At 42.0% G+C, this 21,252-nt stretch overlaps 2 protein-coding genes across 2 annotated transcripts in view; one reads left to right on the top strand and one right to left on the bottom strand.

The window, feature by feature from the left end:
• Nucleotides 1-21,252, top strand: part of LOC147871864 (transcription-associated protein 1-like) — a 51,355-nt gene that overhangs the window by 7,459 nt on the left and 22,644 nt on the right. The window lies entirely within an intron of this gene.
• LOC147871865 (uncharacterized) lies at nt 4,006-9,755 on the bottom strand. Its single transcript, XM_087359910.1, has 2 exons — nt 9,373-9,755; nt 4,006-4,798 (listed from the first exon to the last, which is right to left on the bottom strand). Exons 1-2 carry the CDS (start codon nt 9,721-9,723, stop codon nt 4,766-4,768), a joined length of 384 nt encoding a protein of 127 aa, XP_087216036.1. The 5' UTR covers nt 9,724-9,755; the 3' UTR covers nt 4,006-4,765.

Raw genomic sequence — 21,252 nt, 5'->3', positions numbered from 1 at the left:
AGGGGTGGGATTTTTGTGTCCGTGTTTGTGAGGCTTTTTGTTATCCTCCACGTGTCTTTAGTGTTGGTAGTGTCGAGGCCTTGGAGTGTTTGCTGCCAGGTGTTCGAAATTTGATCTTTAATGGCCGAGTCAATTTTGTGTTTCAAGGCGTTGATGAGGGGACGAAGCCTTATGTCGTGGGTTCTTTGCCACTGATTTCTCAGTTTGTTTCTTTCTTGGATGAGAAGTCGAGTGGCTGCTGCAATTTGCATTGACCTGAAAGTTCTCCGTCTGAGCGGAATAGAGTGGTGCGTGGCCTTATTCAGAACGTCTGTAAGGTGGTCAACAGCTGTATCAATCTCACTGTTACAGCAGTTCCCGTCTACGCACTGTGTGTTTAGGTTTTCAGAAATGTAATTTTGAAAAAGATTCCAATTGGCTTCGCTGTAGACGAATGTATGTTTTAATTCGTCTGGTTCTAGTGGACCACGTATTCTAAGAAGAACTGGGTTGTGGTCGGATGTCGAAAGACTGCCTTGTGTGCGTATTGAGTGGCTGGAAAGCACGTTACTGATTATGGCAAAATCAAGTATATCGGCTTCACCAGGATTACAATCTGGAAAGTGTGTGGGGTGGGATGGAGCCGAGATTACGTAATTACTTTTATAGTAATGTGTGAGAAGTGTCTGTCCCGCTGCATTGTTCTGCCGAGCGTTCCAGGTTAAATGCTTGGCGTTGAAATCGCCTGCTAGAATTACTTTGTTTCCGGTTTCCAAAAGATGGTCCAGGTCACTCTCTATAATTCTGCCCGGGGGGTTGTAAATAGAGATTAGTACTATTGTTTCCCTATTGATGTTAACTTGGATAGCTGTCGCTTCCATGTGTTGGAGGGGGGGAAGGGGAATTTCCGAATGCTTGAAGCCCTGGCGAATTAGAATGGCCGTTCCGCCACCCCTCTGATTTAGCCTGTCAGACCGGAATGTCGTGTAGTTTGGGCACTTAAATTTTGTTGCAGATTGTAAATGAGTTTCATTAATTAGAGCTATGGGGATGTTATTGGTTTCCAAATAATCTAATAGTTCTGATTTTTTAATCTTGACGCCTCTGGCGTTCCAGAACAGGATGTCAGTGTGGCTGAGGGACCTACCCATGATTAGGAAGACCGAGGAGGGTGGCTAGGAAGTTATTAAAGATTATTGGGAGGGCGCTCTCATAAGGGTGCTGCATGAATTGTAAAAGCATTCCTGAGATGGAAGATAGAAGGTAATGGAAAGAGAAGTTCGGATTGAAAGTCCGAACAATTTCGACAAATTCTCTTGTCTGCTGCTGGGTGTGAGGATTTCCGAGTCTCAGACCCGCGGGAGGGTGTGGGTATTGTTGGGTGCGTTCATGAGATGTGTGTGTCTCTCTCTGGCTCGTGTGTTCTTCTTTTCCCTGCCTGAGTGGTTCTGTGTTGTTCCCCTTAGTTACTTTGGTCTTGGGGCCTGAGGGCCTAGATTTTGGGCCGAGAGATGATTCGGCAGGTGTGACGTCCTGCGCTACTACAGAGAGAGCGGGAGAGACTGGTCTGTCCGGAACCGGCGAAGATCTGCCTGTTACAGAATTCGGAGGCTTGCTCGCTGCAGCCTGTGTTGATGTGTTGGACCGGACGCAGCAGGGACAGTTAGCACTGTGGGCAAGCCGGGCGTGTTGTTGAATGATGTGCGGCTGTGGAAAATGATAGGAAGAATAAAGGTCCCGTGGTTGATGGAAGTTGTAGTTGTAGGGATGTGGTGGAGGCTGTGTTAGTTGTGAGCTGACGAAGTTCAGTGGCCTGCTCCAGGCATTTGCAGCACCCATAGGGGGGAAGTCACGGAACGTTTTGGGGGGCGGTCGCTGGGGTTGAGCTGAGACCCGCGCTCCAGCAATTCTTTTTGAATTTTCCTGCGGAGGTCTGCTCTTCGTCTCCCTCTCCATGAGGTCACGGAAGAAGGGACACCCTCTGTACTTGGAGCCGTGCTCCCCGATCTTGCACAGGGCGCAGGTCGGCACGAAGTTTGGGAGGAATCTATTTTCACATTGCCACGAGCAATGTTCCTCCGCGCAGTGGGCACAGGCCGGAGGGGCCTGACAGTTTGCCGCCACGTGGTAAAACTGTTGGCACCGTGCGCACTGAGGCGGCACGGTTCGCCCCTTATAAGGTTCGACAGAAATTTTTATAAAACAGAGATGGGACAGCTGAGAGATCTTTTGACTCTGGGGAACGTTGTCCAGTTCGACTATATGCATTGGCAGAGGGGTTTTATCTCTCCAAGCGGTCATTGGGATAACGGTTTGAACTGCCAGTCCCAGTGCGATCAGTTCGTTTTGGATGGTTTTTGGGGGGGTGGTTGGCGGAATGCCTTTTATGACCACTTTGAAGGGCTTGGAGTCGTTCGATCTGAGTAAATTGAACGGCACCTTGTTGTCTTTCAAGAAGGTTTGAAGGTTCAGATAGTCCTTGTATGTGGACGTTTGACAAGCGATTCCGGACTTTATTCTGTGAGAAGTGAAGCCCAGCGGCTGGAATTTTGTATGGAAGTCCTTGTTGAGTCGGGTCATGTCACCTTCATAGTGGTGGTGAATGATTACCGGTGGGATTTTTGCTCTCGGGGCGTTTAAGTAGTGGTTATTGGCGGGTCCTGTCTTCCCAGAATCACGGGTCTCAGGGGTGGGAGAGGAAGGTAACTCAGCGTTAATTGCTTCGTCAGTTATTGCGGGCTTTGGAGGTGCTCTTTTCAATTTCTTTTTGGAGGTAATGACAGTGAAGTCATCTCCCTCCACAATTTCCTCCGGATTCAACCGTTCAGAGGACGCTGTAGCAGAGTCTGTTGCTTTCTGCGCACTGACCTTATCAATTTTAGTCCCGCCTTGGGAACAGTGGACCTCCGCCTCTACGATTAAAGTTTTAGTGCCAGAAGGGCCTGCTACTGGCGAGGTTGCCGTTGCCCTAGCTCCTTCTTGACCCTGTGGCCAAATTGACGTCATTTCGGTGTCCGAAAGGTCTGACGACGAATTTTCGAAGTCAGTAGTTGACGGCGACCGAGGTGTGCGTTTTGCCTGTTTTTTCAGTTTCATGTCTTTGTCTTTATCCGTTTTAGTAGTCAGTTTTGTTTTGGTTCGTCGGCCTGAGGGGCCGGAGACGTCTAGCATTCTCTTTACTCCCTGCGGGTTAAGTCTCACCACCTTGGGTTTCACCATCCTGACTCACGCGGTGTACTCACCAACACCCACGCCTGCCAGGAGGTGGAAGCCCCTAACGCTTTCCTCTGCACTTAGCTTTGGTATGCCGGTTTGGAGGGCACCAGCCCGCCAGACCTTGCTTCTGCGTTGTCCCTTTGCTTATGCTGTCACCGTTAGGTTTCGGTAATCGCGGGTGGGCACGGCGTAGCTGGCGTCCTATTCTTCTCCGCTGCTCGATGTTCCCTCGAAGGACCAAGTCAGAGTGCCTGGCCGGGCTTTACAGTCCTCACTACCTGAAGACCGCCGCACGACTGGGAGAATCATAGTTCGTCTGAATTATATTTAAGAATTCAGTCCGTACCGCGAAGAAAACACAACTCTTCACCATTACGAAGATCAACTGATTAACGCTGTTTAAGGAAATTATCGCTGTTTATTCCGAGAATCATAGTTCGTCTGAATTATATTTAAGAATTCAGTCCGTACCGCGAAGAAAACACAACTCTTCACCATTACGAAGATCAACTGATTAACGCTGTTTAAGGAAATTATCGCTGTTTATTCCGAGAATCATAGTTCGTCTGAATTATATTTAAGAATTCAGTCCGTACCGCGAAGAAAACACAACTCTTCACCATTACGAAGATCAACTGGTTAACGCTGTTTAAGGAAATGATCGCTGTTTATTCCGAGAATCATAGTTCGTCTGAATTATATTTAAGAATTCAGTCCGTACCGCGAAGAAAACACAACTCTTCACCATTACGAAGATCAACTGATTAACGCTGTTTAAGGAAATGATCGCTGTTTATTCCGAGAATCATAAAAAAAAGAGAGAGAGAGAAGAGAGAAAGTGGGGGGAGTAGCGATAGGCACTACTGCAATAAATGGGGGAGGGGTATAAAGTTGGTTGTGGGCTACGAAGGTTCCCAGGCAGTGCCCGCTCGTCCTTCTGGTATGAATAAGTTTAGTGAGGACAAGGGATTTAGGAGACAGGATGGGGTAAGAAATAGGGTAGGGGGGAGTTGATTCGGGTCTTTGCGTTAATTTTGAATTTTGATATTGGCCTTGGGGGTGGCGTTAGGAATAATTTACGTTAATTTTGGGGGGGGGGGCTACTATAGAGCGGAATTTTGATATTACTCTGAGAGGGCTGCATGGGAGGCATGCAGAGCAACGTGGAGTTTGGGTACCAACTCAGCATTTGCTCTAGTACCGAGGAAAACCACGGAAAACCTTGGTCGAGTTGGCCGGTCGCAGGACCTTCCGGATGCGTGCTGCTGACTTCTAGCCAGCAGTCCGGCATTTAAAATCGCGAGCCCTAACGGTAGCCTCTGTCCGTGCGCTTCCTTTATTAAAAACTGATACATTTTTTTTTTTTTTTTCATTTTTACAAAGATATGTTTTGGATAAGAAACGACCAACTTGGCTCGTTGCTTATCCAATTACAAAAGTTTCAATCCATATTCCATAAATCATTTTTCCATTTTCTTGCCGTGGTCGTCTTGTGTTTGTTGGTTCGCGGTCGGTCCAGCGTAGGGGAGTGGTCGATGTGACCGCCTATGGACTGGACTCTCCGGGGTACCTATAACGGGCTGGTGGTGCACTGTAGTGGGGGCTACAAAAGAAAAGCCGAGGTTTAGCTGCGTTTATGCATGAGGTGAAGGAATTTTAAGGTGTGCTGTTGGGCTAATGTTACAGAACAATGTACTACAGAGGCAATCCTCTGACCGTTTATTGAGCAAAAGGATTGGAGGATTTCGCGGGTTGGGTCACCTCGCAAGAAGGGCTCGGGGGCGGAGGTATTTGTCAATGCTGGGATCGTACTGTCCTAGCTCTTGAATTTGACTGTTGTAGCTGATGGCCGATTTCAAGTATAGCCTATTCGCTAATCCTTTAATGTAATTCTTGATCAACGGCATTCCGGTCTGTTCGTGTAGGGTACTGATTGGAGTAACCCTTGGCAATTTGGTTATTATTCTGAGGACTTTGTTCTGAAATGTCTGAAGTTTTTGTAAATGAGTGTTAGCAGCGTAGCCCCAGGCGGGGGAGGCATATGTCAGTATGGACCGGAGGAGTGATTTATAGATCATTAACGATAAATTAACATCCATTCTGGAGGATTTATTGAGTAAAGGAAATAGTTGCCTCAGTCTGAAGTTAGCTGTACGGAGAATGGATGATATGTGGGCCTTGTACGTCAATTTGGAATCTAGAGTGACACCCAGATATTTGGTTTCGGAGGTAAAAGCTATGGTTTTATTAAAAAATTTTACGGTGGGAACATTGCAGCGATAGTCGCGTAAACGTTTTGAAAACACGGTTGTGGTGCACTTGTCAATGTTGATCTGAATTCTCCATCTCCGAAACCAGGGTTCCAGAAGGCCTATTGCTCTGTTTAATTTCGTTATCGCTATGTCTAATTTTCCTGAGCGAGCACTGATATTTGTGTCATCTGCATAGATTGAGATGGACACGTTGGAGTCATTCTCAATGGATGGGATGTCATTTATGTAGATGTTAAAAAGTGTTGGCCCGAGTAGGCTACCCTGGGGAACGCCGGCCCTGATGGGGCGGCAGCTTGAGTGAGAGGTCCCATGTGAAACAGAAAATGAACGGTTCTGGAGGTAACTGTGAATTACGTGGATTAGGTGAGGCGGAATTTTGACTTTAATGAGTTTTGCTATTAGCCCCGTGATCCAAACTTTATCAAATGCTCGTTCTATGTCCAGGAACAATGCCACTGTGGCTTTCTTATTGTTAAATCCGTGAGTGATTCTCTCTATATTTCTTAATAGTGTGTGCGTTGTGGAATGTCCACGTTTAAAACCATACTGGTCATTTCTGATAATGTGGAGCTCCTTAAGTTGAAAATTAAGTCTTTTTAAGATGATTTTCTCAAAAACTTTGCCTAGGGAATTTAATAAACTTATTGGCCTATAATTTAACGGGGAGGAATGGTCCTTTTTTGGTTTTGGGAGCATGATAACTTTAGCGTTTTTCCACTGGGTAGGAAAATAATTTGAAGCTAATGACTTGTTAAATATTTTTGCAATAAATCTGAAAACAGGCCGTGGCAGGTGTTTTAGTACTATGTTCTGAATCCCATCAGGGCCAGGAGCCTTGCGGGGTTTAAGGTGGCGGATAATCCATTCGACCTCGCAATGGTTTGTAAGCCTTACGGAGGCCTGCGGAGGTTGCATCAGGAAGTCGGTAACTACCTGCTCTGTGCTAACGGTGAAGTTGGTGTCTACGTTTGGGTTCGTTTGGAATATTTCTTCTAAAGTATCAGCAAAAATATTCACTTTGTCTTGGTTGGTAATTGCAACGTTGCCATTGTGTTTCAGGGGTGGGATTTTTGTGTCCGTGTTTGTGAGGCTTTTTGTTATCCTCCACGTGTCTTTAGTGTTGGTAGTGTCGAGGCCTTGGAGTGTTTGCTGCCAGGTGTTCGAAATTTGATCTTTAATGGCCGAGTCAATTTTGTGTTTCAAGGCGTTGATGAGGGGACGAAGCCTTATGTCGTGGGTTCTTTGCCACTGATTTCTCAGTTTGTTTCTTTCTTGGATGAGAAGTCGAGTGGCTGCTGCAATTTGCATTGACCTGAAAGTTCTCCGTCTGAGCGGAATAGAGTGGTGCGTGGCCTTATTCAGAACGTCTGTAAGGTGGTCAACAGCTGTATCAATCTCACTGTTACAGCAGTTCCCGTCTACGCACTGTGTGTTTAGGTTTTCAGAAATGTAATTTTGAAAAAGATTCCAATTGGCTTCGCTGTAGACGAATGTATGTTTTAATTCGTCTGGTTCTAGTGGACCACGTATTCTAAGAAGAACTGGGTTGTGGTCGGATGTCGAAAGACTGCCTTGTGTGCGTATTGAGTGGCTGGAAAGCACGTTACTGATTATGGCAAAATCAAGTATATCGGCTTCACCAGGATTACAATCTGGAAAGTGTGTGGGGTGGGATGGAGCCGAGATTACGTAATTACTTTTATAGTAATGTGTGAGAAGTGTCTGTCCCGCTGCATTGTTCTGCCGAGCGTTCCAGGTTAAATGCTTGGCGTTGAAATCGCCTGCTAGAATTACTTTGTTTCCGGTTTCCAAAAGATGGTCCAGGTCACTCTCTATAATTCTGCCCGGGGGGTTGTAAATAGAGATTAGTACTATTGTTTCCCTATTGATGTTAACTTGGATAGCTGTCGCTTCCATGTGTTGGAGGGGGGGAAGGGGAATTTCCGAATGCTTGAAGCCCTGGCGAATTAGAATGGCCGTTCCGCCACCCCTCTGATTTAGCCTGTCAGACCGGAATGTCGTGTAGTTTGGGCACTTAAATTTTGTTGCAGATTGTAAATGAGTTTCATTAATTAGAGCTATGGGGATGTTATTGGTTTCCAAATAATCTAATAGTTCTGATTTTTTAATCTTGACGCCTCTGGCGTTCCAGAACAGGATGTCAGTGTGGCTGAGGGACCTACCCATGATTAGGAAGACCGAGGAGGGTGGCTAGGAAGTTATTAAAGATTATTGGGAGGGCGCTCTCATAAGGGTGCTGCATGAATTGTAAAAGCATTCCTGAGATGGAAGATAGAAGGTAATGGAAAGAGAAGTTCGGATTGAAAGTCCGAACAATTTCGACAAATTCTCTTGTCTGCTGCTGGGTGTGAGGATTTCCGCGTCTCAGACCCGCGGGAGGGTGTGGGTATTGTTGGGTGCGTTCATGAGATGTGTGTGTCTCTCTCTGGCTCGTGTGTTCTTCTTTTCCCTGCCTGAGTGGTTCTGTGTTGTTCCCCTTAGTTACTTTGGTCTTGGGGCCTGAGGGCCTAGATTTTGGGCCGAGAGATGATTCGGCAGGTGTGACGTCCTGCGCTACTACAGAGAGAGCGGGAGAGACTGGTCTGTCCGGAACCGGCGAAGATCTGCCTGTTACAGAATTCGGAGGCTTGCTCGCTGCAGCCTGTGTTGATGTGTTGGACCGGACGCAGCAGGGACAGTTAGCACTGTGGGCAAGCCGGGCGTGTTGTTGTATGATGTGCGGCTGTGGAAAATGATAGGAAGAATAAAGGTCCCGTGGTTGATGGAAGTTGTAGTTGTAGGGATGTGGTGGAGGCTGTGTTAGTTGTGAGCTGACGAAGTTCAGTGGCCTGCTCCAGGCATTTGCAGCACCCATAGGGGGGAAGTCACGGAACGTTTTGGGGGGCGGTCGCTGGGGTTGAGCTGAGACCCGCGCTCAAGCAATTCTTTTTGAATTTTCCTGCGGAGGTCTGCTCTTCGTCTCCCTCTCCATGAGGTCACGGAAGAAGGGACACCCTCTGTACTTGGAGCCGTGCTCCCCGATCTTGCACAGGGCGCAGGTCGGCACGAAGTTTGGGAGGAATCTATTTTCACATTGCCACGAGCAATGTTCCTCCGCGCAGTGGGCACAGGCCGGAGGGGCCTGACAGTTTGCCGCCACGTGGTAAAACTGTTGGCACCGTGCGCACTGAGGCGGCACGGTTCGCCCCTTATAAGGTTCGACAGAAATTTTTATAAAACAGAGATGGGACAGCTGAGAGATCTTTTGACTCTGGGGAACGTTGTCCAGTTCGACTATATGCATTGGCAGAGGGGTTTTATCTCTCCAAACGGTCATTGGGATAACGGTTTGAACTGCCAGTCCCAGTGCGATCAGTTCGTTTTGGATGGTTTTTGGGGGGGTGGTTGGCGGAATGCCTTTTATGACCACTTTGAAGGGCTTGGAGTCGTTCGATCTGAGTAAATTGAACGGCACCTTGTTGTCTTTCAAGAAGGTTTGAAGGTTCAGATAGTCCTTGTATGTGGACGTTTGACAAGCGATTCCGGACTTTATTCTGTGAGAAGTGAAGCCCAGCGGCTGGAATTTTGTATGGAAGTCCTTGTTGAGTCGGGTCATGTCACCTTCATAGTGGTGGTGAATGATTACCGGTGGGATTTTTGCTCTCGGGGCGTTTAAGTAGTGGTTATTGGCGGGTCCTGTCTTCCCAGAATCACGGGTCTCAGGGGTGGGAGAGGAAGGTAACTCAGCGTTAATTGCTTCGTCAGTTATTGCGGGCTTTGGAGGTGCTCTTTTCAATTTCTTTTTGGAGGTAATGACAGTGAAGTCATCTCCCTCCACAATTTCCTCCGGATTCAACCGTTCAGAGGACGCTGTAGCAGAGTCTGTTGCTTTCTGCGCACTGACCTTATCAATTTTAGTCCCGCCTTGGGAACAGTGGACCTCCGCCTCTACGATTAAAGTTTTAGTGCCAGAAGGGCCTGCTACTGGCGAGGTTGCCGTTGCCCTAGCTCCTTCTTGACCCTGTGGCCAAATTGACGTCATTTCGGTGTCCGAAAGGTCTGACGACGAATTTTCGAAGTCAGTAGTTGACGGCGACCGAGGTGTGCGTTTTGCCTGTTTTTTCAGTTTCATGTCTTTGTCTTTATCCGTTTTAGTAGTCAGTTTTGTTTTGGTTCGTCGGCCTGAGGGGCCGGAGACGTCTAGCATTCTCTTTACTCCCTGCGGGTTAAGTCTCACCACCTTGGGTTTCACCATCCTGACTCACGCGGTGTACTCACCAACACCCACGCCTGAAAGGAGGTGGAAGCCCATAACGCTTTCCTCTGCACTTAGCTTTGGTATGCCGGTTTGGAGGGCACCAGCCCGCCAGACCTTGCTTCTGCGTTGTCCCTTTGCTTATGCTGTCACCGTTAGGTTTCGGTAATCGCGGGTGGGCACGGCGTAAGCTGGCGTCCTATTCTTCTCCGCTGCTCGATGTTCCCTCGAAGGACCAAGTCAGAGTGCCTGGCCGGGCTTTACAGTCCTCACTACCTGAAGACCGCCGCACGACTGGGGAGAATCATAGTTCGTCTGAATTATATTTAAGAATTCAGTCCGTACCGCGAAGAAAACACAACTCTTCACCATTACGAAGATCAACTGATTAACGCTGTTTAAGGAAATGATCGCTGTTTATTCCGAGAATCATAGTTCGTCTGAATTATATTTAAGAATTCAGTCCGTACCGCGAAGAAAACACAACTCTTCACCATTACGAAGATCAACTGATTAACGCTGTTTAAGGAAATGATCGCTGTTTATTCCGAGAATCATAGTTCGTCTAAATAGCATTTAAGAATCCAGTCCGTACCGCGAAGAAAACACAACTCTTCAGCATTACGAAGATCAACTGGTTAACGCTGTTTAAGGAAATGATCGCTGTTTATAGTGAGAATCATAGAAAATCCATAAATATAAAAGGCATCATAATTAAAGCACTTGGTACGTACGTTGAAGTAAACTTTCAGAATTGAACTAATTGGTATTTAGCATTTTCTGTTGAAGGCTTAATGTACCGGTTACATAACTTTTTCTTTATCAGTATTACTTCCCCCCACTCGCTTGTAAATAATCTTCTTGAATCTCTTTCCCTAAGTGTTTTCAAGTTCGGATTGTCTTACAGAGTGAGAAACGAAGTATTACGCCTGTCTAAATCATCAAGAAATATTATAGAACTGTTAACTCAGTTGAAGCATCTCTCTCTCTGTCTCTCTGTCTGTCTGTGTTTTTAATAAGTTCCGAAGATTAGGATAGGTTGACACTCAGGTTACAGTAAATTGGTTCATCGATTCTCGACAGATTCTGACGAATTTAGGACCGCGTTCAGGTGTGTGTTGCTCTAAAATCCAGTCGTTCCTCAGCTCAAATATTTGTTGCGCCATTGAACAATGTCTCGAGAATAATAGCAAAACTTGAAGAAGGTCTGTTTGCAGCACATCCTTACATTGAGATTCAGTGTAGGTAGCACCCGTTAATACTTGATTTAACGGTGGTAATTAATCTTGTTAATGGTCCCGAAGAACTCTATTCCTAGAACACAAAGTTAGGTTGATACTGACCGACAGAAATCGAATAATCCCAACCGTAGTATAATGGCGACTATTCCAATGGGACCAGCCGATTTTTCCAAGACATAATCAGTACTGACTGTCTTCTGATTGGTCCTCGATGCAATTCGAAAGTATTGATTTCTTTCCATTGAGTTCGTCACAGAGGGCTCGTCTTATCTTTGGTTCCGTATTTTTCCGATAGACTGCGTCATTGTGTTTGAACGTCGTGTCCTCGAGTAAATGTGAGGCAATATTTTCGATATATTTTGTAGAAGTTTGACATAGGACACCAATATGTTACCACAAGTTTGACGTGCGCCACGAATTACGCGCCCACCAAACATTGCAATTGATGTACCAGAGATTTATATTCAGTTTCTTTGTGAGGCGATTTATATTAATAAATGACGTACTATCATTCACGTATGTTTATTCCGATTCTTTCGTTACATGATACTTATTTATAGTGAGTTAGATTGGGTCATCGTTAAGCATGAATCTGCTACGTATTTGCGTCATCTACCCTGCATCAATTTTGGAAGAAATATTTCTTGTGGAAACATTATGTAATTTTAGACGTGTTATGATGTATTACACGAATATAAGCACTAATTGTGTTATATGGGGATTGTGTGAACGCTTAATATCGTTATTGATAAGTGGTCGTGGCCGACTTTGCGCATCCTCCACCTCACGACTTTGATGCCTTCGTGCGAATTTCTAAAAATCGATAAGACATAATAGAGTATGAATATCATTAACTTACCTGTGGCATGACGTCCATACAAAATTTCAATAATTTCTGAGCATCCATTCGCTTTTTCCAAAATTCGTGCGCAGGAAACCATTTTGCACTGATGCAGATTACCCCGTTTTGGTTGGTTTGGGTTGGATTAGGTTAGGTTAGGTTAGTGGGGCACCTGCGCAGACGTTGTTGCGCAGTGCAGTCATATGACTTGCACATGTGAGGGCACCTTGAGCTCGTTTTGGTTAATTGTATATTATTAAACACTCAAAAATTCGATTCCGTCACTTTAAAAAGTATATTATATTCTGGGCTTGACTTTCATACCTGATTTAATTTTTTTAAAAGGATATTTTATTGGACACATACTTTCAGTAATTCCATGTACACCAATTACTTATCACTTAAATATGATGTTATTGAATATTTCATTGTGGAAGTATATATGTTGTCACACGAAGAATAATTTATTAAAATATTTATTTAATTTTATATTACACTACATGTAATTACTACAGTGCCCCCAGTCATCGTTATAAAGAATAAATGTTCTCAAATTACATAGGTCCAGCTTCTGCAGATACGCGATGTCTGTATATAATTTACGTGTTACTAACTCGTACAACAGTCTTTACTGAGCACACATGGCATGAAAATGTCCATTCACTGAAGTCGCATGTCTCAATGTGGCGAACCGCACATATTCTTGCATGTTATGTTGGATTGTTGTTTCAATTGTTTCTATTCTAACACGTTACCGAGAAGACATCCTTACACAGATTCAGTGTAGGTGGCACCCGTTAATACGTGATTGAACGGTGGTAATTAATCTTGTTAATGGTCCCGAAGAACTCTATTCCTAGAACACAAATTTGCTTTGATACTGACCGACCGGTATCAAATATTCCCAACCGTAGATTAATCTCGACTATTCCAATGGGACCAGCCGACTGTTCCAAGACAGAATCAGTACTGACTGTCTTCTGATTGGTCCTCGATGCCATTCGAAAGTATTGATTTCTTTCCATTGAGGTCATCACAGATGTCTCGTCTTATCTTTGGTTCCGTATTTTTCCGATAGACTTCGTCATTGTGTTTGTACGTCGTGTCCTCGAGTTAATGTGAGGCAATATTTTCGATATATTTTGTAGAAGTTTGACACAGGAAACTAATATGTTACCACAAGTTTGACGTGCGCCACGAGTTCCGCGCCCACCAAACATTGCAATTGATGTACCAGAGATTTATATTCAGTTTCTTTGTGAGGCTATTTATATTAATAAATGACGTACTATCTTTCACGTATGTTTTTTCCGATTCTTTCGTTACATGATACTTAGTTATAGTGTGTTAGATTGGGTCATCGTTAAGCATGAATTTGCTACGTATCTGCGTCAACATCTACACTGCATCAATTTTGGAAGAAATATTTCTTGTGGAAACATTATGTAATTTTAGTCGTGTTATGACGTCTTACACGCATATAAGCACTAATTGTGTTATATGGGGATTGTGTGAGCGCTTAATATCCTTATTGATAAGAGGTCGTGGCCGACCTTGCTCATCCTCCACCTCACGAATTTGATGCCTTCGTGCGAATTTCTAAAAACGATAAGACATAATAGAGTATGAATATCATTAACTTACCTGTGGCATGACGTCCATACAAAATGTCAATAATTTCTGAGCATCCATTCAGTTTTTCCAAAATTCGTGCGCAGGAAACCATTTTGCACTGATGCAGATTACCCCGTTTTGGTTGGTTTGGGTTGGGTTAGGTTAGGTTAGGTTAGTGGGGCACCTGCGCAGACGTTGTTGCGCAGTGCAGTCGTATGACTTGCGCATGTGAGGGCACCTTGAGCTCGTTATGGTTAATTGTATATTATTAAACACTCAAAAATTCGATTCCGTCACTTTAAGAAGTATATTATATTCTGGGCTTTACTTTCATACCTGATTTAATTTTTTTACAAGGTTATTTTATTGGACACATACTTTCAGTATTTGCAAATACACCAATCACTTATCACTTAAATATGATGCTATTGAATATTTCATTGTGGAAGTATATATGGTGTTACACGAAGAATAATTTATTAAATTATTTATTTAATTTTATATTACACTACATGTAATTACTACAGTGACAATAGTCATCGTTATAAAGAATAAATGTTCTCAAAATACATAGGTCCAGCTTCAGAAGATACATGATGTCTGTATATGATTTACGTGTTACTAACTCGTAGAAACGTCTTTACTGAGCACACATGGCATGGAAATGTCCATTCACTGAAGTCTTATGTCTCAATGTGGCAAACCGCACATATTCTTGCCTGTTATGTTGGATTGTTGTTTCAATTGTTTCTAATCTCACACGTCACCGAGAAGACATCCTTACACTGAGTTTCAGTGTAGGTAGCACCCGTTAATAGTTGATTGAACGATGGTAATTAATCTTGTTAATGGTCCCGAAGAACTCAATTCCTAGAACACAAAGTTACGTTGATACTGACCGACCGGTATCAAATAATCTGAACCGTAGTTTAATGGCAACAATTAAAATGGACCAGCCGACTGTTCCAAGACAGAATCAGTACTGACTGTCTTCTGATTGGTCCTCGATGCAATTCGAAAGTATTGATTTCTTTCCATTTAGGTCGTCACAGATGGCACGTCTAATCTTTGGTTCTGTATTTTTCCGATAGACTGCGTCCTTGTGTTTGTACGTCGTGTCCTCGAGTAAATGTGATGCAATATATTCGATATATTTTGTAGAAGTTTGACATAGGACACCAATATGTTACCACAAGTTTGACTTGCGCCACGATTTCCGCGCCCACCAAACATTGCAATTGATGTACCATAAATTTATATTCTGTTTCTTTGTGAGGCGACTTATACTAATAAATGACGTAATATCATTCACGTATGTTTATTCCGATTCTTTCGTTACATGATACTACTTATAGTGAGTTAGATTGGGTCATCGTTACGCATGAATCTGCTACGTATTTGCGTCAAAATCTACACTGCATCAATTTTGGAAGAAATATTTCTTTTGGAAATATTATGTAATTTTAGACGTGTTATGATGTATTACACGCATATAAGCACTAATTGTGTTATATGGGGATTGTGTGAGCGCTTATTATCTTTATTGATTAGTGGTCGTGGCCGACTTTGCGCATCTTCCACCTCACGACTTTGATGCCTTCGTGCGAATTTCTAAAAGGCGATAAGACATAAGAGAGTATGAATATCATTAACTTACCTGTGGCATGACGTTTATACAAAATTTCAATAATTTCTGAGCAACCATTCGCTTTTTCAAAATTCGTGCGCAGGAAACCATTTTGCACTGATGCGTATTACCCCGTTTTGGTTGGTTTGGGTTAGGTTAGGTTAGGTTAGGTTAGTGGGGCACCTGCGCAGACGTTGTTGCGCAGTGCAGTCGTATGACTTGCGCATGTGAGGGCACCTTAAGATCGTTATGGTTTATTGTATATTATTAAACACCAAAAAATTCGATTTCGTCACTTTAAAAACTGTATTATATTCTGGGCTTCTCTTTGATACCTGATTTAATTGTTTTACAAAGATATTTTATTGGACACATACTTTCAGTATTTGCAAGTACACCAATCACTTATCACTTAAATATGATGTAATTGAATATTTCATTGTGGAAGTATATATGTTGTCACACGAAGAATAATTTATTAAAATATGTTTTTAATTTTATATTACACTACATGTAATTACTACAGTGACCCCAGTCATCGTTATAAAGAATAAATGTTCTCAAATTACATAGGTCCAGCTTCTGCAGATACGCGATGTCTGTATATGATTTACGTGTTACTAACTCGTACAAACGTCTTTACTGAGCACACATGGCATGAAAATGTCCATTTACCGAAGTCGTATGTCTCAATGTGGCGAACCGCACATATTCTTGCACTTTATGTTGGATTGTTGTTTCAATTGTTTCTATTCTCACACGTCACCGAGAAGACATCCTTACACTGAGATTCAGTGTAGGTAGCAACCGTTAATACTTGAATGAACGGTGGTAATTAATCTTGTTATTGGTCCCGAAGAACTCTATTCCTACAACACAAAGTTACGTTGATACTGACCGACCGGTATCAAATAATTCCAACCGCAGTTTAACGGCGACTAGTCAAATGGAACCAGCCGACTGTTCCAAGACAGAATCAGTACTGTCTGCCTTCTGATTGGTCCTCGATGCCATTCGAAAGTATTGATTTCTTTCCATTTAGGTCGTCACAGGTGGAACGTCTTAGCTTTGGTTCCGTATTTTTCCGATAGACTGCGTCTTTTTGTTTGTACGTCGAGTCCTCGAGTAAATGTGAGGCAATATTTTCGATATATTTTGTAGACATTTGACATAGGACACCAATATGTTACCACAAGTTTGACGTGCGCCAAGAATTCCGCGCCCACCAAATATTGCAATTGATGTACCAGAGATTTATATTCAGTTTCTTTGTGAGGCAATTTATATTAATAAATGACGTACTATCATTCACGTATATTTATTCCGATTTTTTCGTTACCTGATACTTATTTATAGTGAGTTAGATTGGGTCATCGTTACGCATGAATCTGCTTCGTATTTGCGTCAACATCTACACAGCATCAATTTTGGAAGAAATATTTCTTGTGGAAATATTATGTAATTTTAGACGTGTTTATTTATTAAATTATTTATTTAATTTTATATTACACTACATGTAATTACTACAGTGACCCCAGTCATCGTTATAAAGAATAAATATTTTCAAATTACATAGGTCAAGCTTCTGCAGTTACGCGATGTCTGTATATGATTTACGTGTTACTAACTCCTACAAACGACTTTACTGAGCACACATGGCATGGAAATATCTTTTCACTGAAGTCGTATATCTCAATGTGGCGAACCGCTCATATTCTTGCGTGTTATGTTGGATTGTTGTTTCAATTGTTTCTAATCTCACACGTCACCGAGAAGACATCCTTACAGTGATATTCAGTGCAAGTAGCACCCGTTAATACTTGATTGAACGATGGTAATTAATCTTGTTAATGGTCCCGAAGAACTCTATTCCTAGAACACAAATTTACGTTGATACTGACCGACCGGTATCAAATAATCCCAACCGTAGTTTAATGGCGACTATTCCAATGGACCAGCCGACTGTTCCAAGACAGAATCAGTACTGACTGTCTTTTGATTGGTCCTCGATGCAATTCGAAAGTATTGATTTCTTTCCATTTAGGTCGTCACATTTGGCACGTCTAATCTTTGGTTCCGTATTTTTCCGATAGACTGCGTATTTGTGTTTGCACGTCGTGTTTTCGAGTAAATGTGAGGCAATATTTTCGATATATTTTGTAGAAGCTTGACATAGGATACCAATATTTTACCACAAGTTTGACGTGCGCCACGAATTCCGCGCCCACCAAACATTGCAATTGATGTACCAGAGATTTATATTCAGTTTCTTTGTGAGGCAATTTATATTAATAAATGACGTATTATCATTCACTATGTTTATTCCGATTCTTTCGTTACATGATACTTATCTATAGTGAGTTAGCTTGGGTCATCGTTACGCATGAATCTGCTACGTATTTGCGTCAACATCTACACTGCATCAATTTTGGAAGAAATATTTCTTGTGGAAACAATGTAATTTTAGACGATTTATGATGAATTACACGCATATAAGCACTAATTGTGTTATATAGGTACTTTGTGAGCGCTTAATATCGTTATTGATAAGTGGTCGTGGCCGACATTGCGCATCCTCTACCTCACGACTTTGATGCCTTCGTGCGAATTTCTAAAAAGCGATAAGACATAATAGAGTATGAATATCATTAACTTACCTGTGGCATGACGTCCATACAAAATTTCAATAATTTCTGAGCATCCATTCGCTTTTTCCAAAATTCGTGCGCAGGAAACCATTTTGCACTGATGCAGATTACCCCGTTTTGGTTGGTTTGGGTTAGGTTTGGTTAGGTTAGGTTAGGTTAGTGGGGCTCCTGCGCAGATGTTGTTGCGCAGTGCAGTCGTATGACTTGCGCATGTGAGAGCACCTTGAGCTCGTTATGGTTAATTGTATATTATTAAACACTCGAAAATTCGATTCCGTCACTTTAAAAAGTATATTATATTCTGGGCTTCACTTTCATACCTGATTTAATATTTTTACAAGGATATTTTATTGGACACATACTTTTAGTAATTGCAAGTACACCAATCACTTATCACTTAAATATGATGTTATTGAATATTTCATTGTGGAAGTATATATGTTGTTACACGAAGAATAGTTTCTTAAAATATTTATTTAATTTTATATTACACTACATGTAATTACTACAGTGACCCCAGTCATCGTTATAAAGAATAAATATTTTCAAATTACATAGGTCCAGCTTCTAAAGTTACGCGATGTCTGTATATAATTTACGTGTTACTAACTCGTACAAACCTCTTTACTGAGCACACATGGCATGGAAATGTCCTTTCACCGAAGTCGTATGTCTCAATGTGGCGAACCGCACATATTCTTGCACTTTATGTTGGATTGTTGTTTCAATAGTTTCTATTCTCACACGTCACCGAGAAGACATCCTTACACTGAGATTCAGTGTAGGTAGCACCCGTTAATACTTGATTGAACGGTGGTAATTAATCTTGTTAATGATCCCGAAGAACTCTATTCCTAGAACACAAAGTTGCTTTTAATACTGACCGACCGGTATCAAATAATCCCAACCGTAGTTTAATGGCGACTATTCCAATGGGACCAGCCGACTGTTTCTAGAGAGAATCAGTAATGACTGTCTTCTGATTGGTCCTCGATGCCATTCGAAAGTATTGATTTATTTCCATTTAGGTCGTCAAAGGTGGAACGTCTTATCTTTGGTTCCGTATTTTTCCGATAGACAGCGTCTTTGTGTTTGTACTTCGTGTCCTCGTGTAAATGTAAGGCAATATTTTCGATATATTTTGTAGACATTTGACATAGGACACCAATATGTTACCACAAGTTTGACGTGCGCCACGAATTCCGCGCCCACCAAACATTGCAATTGATGTACCAGAGATTTATATTCAGTTTCTTTTTGAGGCAATTTATATTAATAAATGACGTACTATCATTCACTATGTTTATTCCGATTCTTTCGTTACATGATACTTATTTATAGTGAGTTAGATTGGGTCATAGTTACGCATGAATCTGCTTCGTATTTGCGTCAACATCTACATAGCATCAATTTTGGAAGAAATATTTCTTGTGGAAACATTATGTAATTTTAGACGTGTTATGACATTTTACATTCATATAAGCACTAATTGTGTTATATGGCGATTGTGTGAGCGCTTAATATCGTTATTGATAAGTGGTCGTGGCCGACTTTGCGCATCCTCCACCTAACGACTTTGATGCCTTCGTGCGAATTTCTAAAAGGCGATAAGACATAATAGAGTATGAATATCATTAACTTACCTGTGGCATGACGTCCATACAAAATTTCAATAATTTCTGAGCATCCATTCGGTTTCTCCAAAATTCGTGCGCAGGAAACCATTTTGCACTGATGCAGATTACCCCGTTTTGGTTGGTTTGTGTTGGGTTAGGTTAGGTTAGTGGGGCACCTGCGCAGACGTTGTTGCGCAGTGCAGTCGTATGACTTGCGCATGTGAGGGCACCTTGAGCTCGTTATGGTTTATTGTATATTATTAAACACTCAAAAATTCGATTCCGTTACTTTAAAAAGTATATTATATTCTGGGCTTCACTTTCATACCTGATTTAATTTTTTTACAATGATATTTTATTGGACACATACTTTCAGTAATTGCAAGTACACCAATCACTTATCACTTAAATATGATGTTATTGAATATTTCATTGTGGAAGTATATATGTTGTCACACGAAGAATAATTTATTAAAATATTTTTTTAATTTTATATTACACTACATGTAATTACTACAGTGACCCCAGCCATCGTTATAAAGAATAAATGTTCTCAAATTACATAGGTGCAGCTTCTGCAGATACGCGAAGTCTGTATATGATTTCCGTGTTACTAACTCGTACAAACGTCTTTACTGAGCACACATGGCATGAAAATGTCCATTCTCTGATGTCGTATGTCTCAATGTGGCGAACCGCACATATTCTTGCGTGTTATGTTGGATTGTTGTTTAAATTGTTTCTAATCTCACACGTCACCGAGAAGACATCCTTACACTGAGATTCAGTGTAGGTAGCACCCGTTAATACTTGATTGAACGATGGAAATTAATCTTGTTAATGGTCCCGAAGAACTCTATTCCTAGAACACAAAGTTACGTTGATACTGACCGACCGGTATCAAATAATCCCAACCGTAGTTTAATGGCGACTATTCCAATGGACCAGCCGACTGTTCCAAGACAGAATCAGTACTGACTGTCTTTTGATTGGTCCTCGATGCAATTCGAAATTATTGATTTCTTTTCATTTAGGTCGTCACAGTTGGCACGTCTAATCTTTGGTTCCGTATTTTTCCGATAGACTGCGTCTTTGTGTTTGTACGTCGTGTTCTCGAGTAAATGTGAGGCAATATTTTCGATATATTTTGTAGAAGTTTGACATAGGACACCAATATTTTACCACAAGTTTGACGTGCGCCACGAATTCCGCGCCCACCAAACATTGCAATTGATGTACCAGAGATTTATATTCAGTTTCTTTGTGAGGCAATTTATATTAATAAATGACGTACTATCATTCACTATGTTTATTCCGATTCTTTCGTTACATGATACTTATTTATAGTGAGTTAGCTTGCTCCATCGTTACGCATGAATCTGCTACGTATTTGCGTCAACATCTACACTGCTTCAAATTTGGAAGAAATATTTCTTGTGGAAACAATGTATTTTTAGACGATTTATGATGTATTAAACGCATATAAGCACTAATTGTGTTATATAGGTACTTTGTGAGCGCTTAATATCGTTATTGATAAGTGGTCGTGGCCGACATTGCGCATCCTCCACCTCACGACTTTGATGCCTTCGTGCGAATTTCGAAAAAGCGATAAGACATAATAGAGTATGAATATCATTAACTTACCTGTGGCATGACGTCCATACAAAATTTCAATAATTTTTGAGCATCCATTCGCTTTTTCTAAAATTCGTGCGCAGGAAACCATTTGGCACTGATGTAGATTACCCCGTTTTGGTTGGTTTAGGTTAGGTTACGTTAGTGGGGCACCTGCGCAGACGTTGTTGCGCAGTGCAGTCTTATGACTTGCGCATGTGAGGGCACCTTGAGCTCGTTATGGTTTATTGTATATTATTAAACACATTCAAAAATTCGATTCCGTCACTTTAAAAATTATAATATATTCTGGGCTTCATTTTCA

The sequence above is a fragment of the Zootermopsis nevadensis genome, unplaced genomic scaffold (genome assembly GCF_977971745.1).
Source record: "Zootermopsis nevadensis isolate Lab colony 2312 unplaced genomic scaffold, Znev_1.0 Znev_ptg000037l, whole genome shotgun sequence".
Lineage (NCBI taxonomy): Eukaryota > Metazoa > Arthropoda > Insecta > Blattodea > Termopsidae > Zootermopsis > Zootermopsis nevadensis.
Note: the sequence above shows the minus strand (reverse complement) of the source record. Positions and strands in the feature narration are given on the sequence as shown.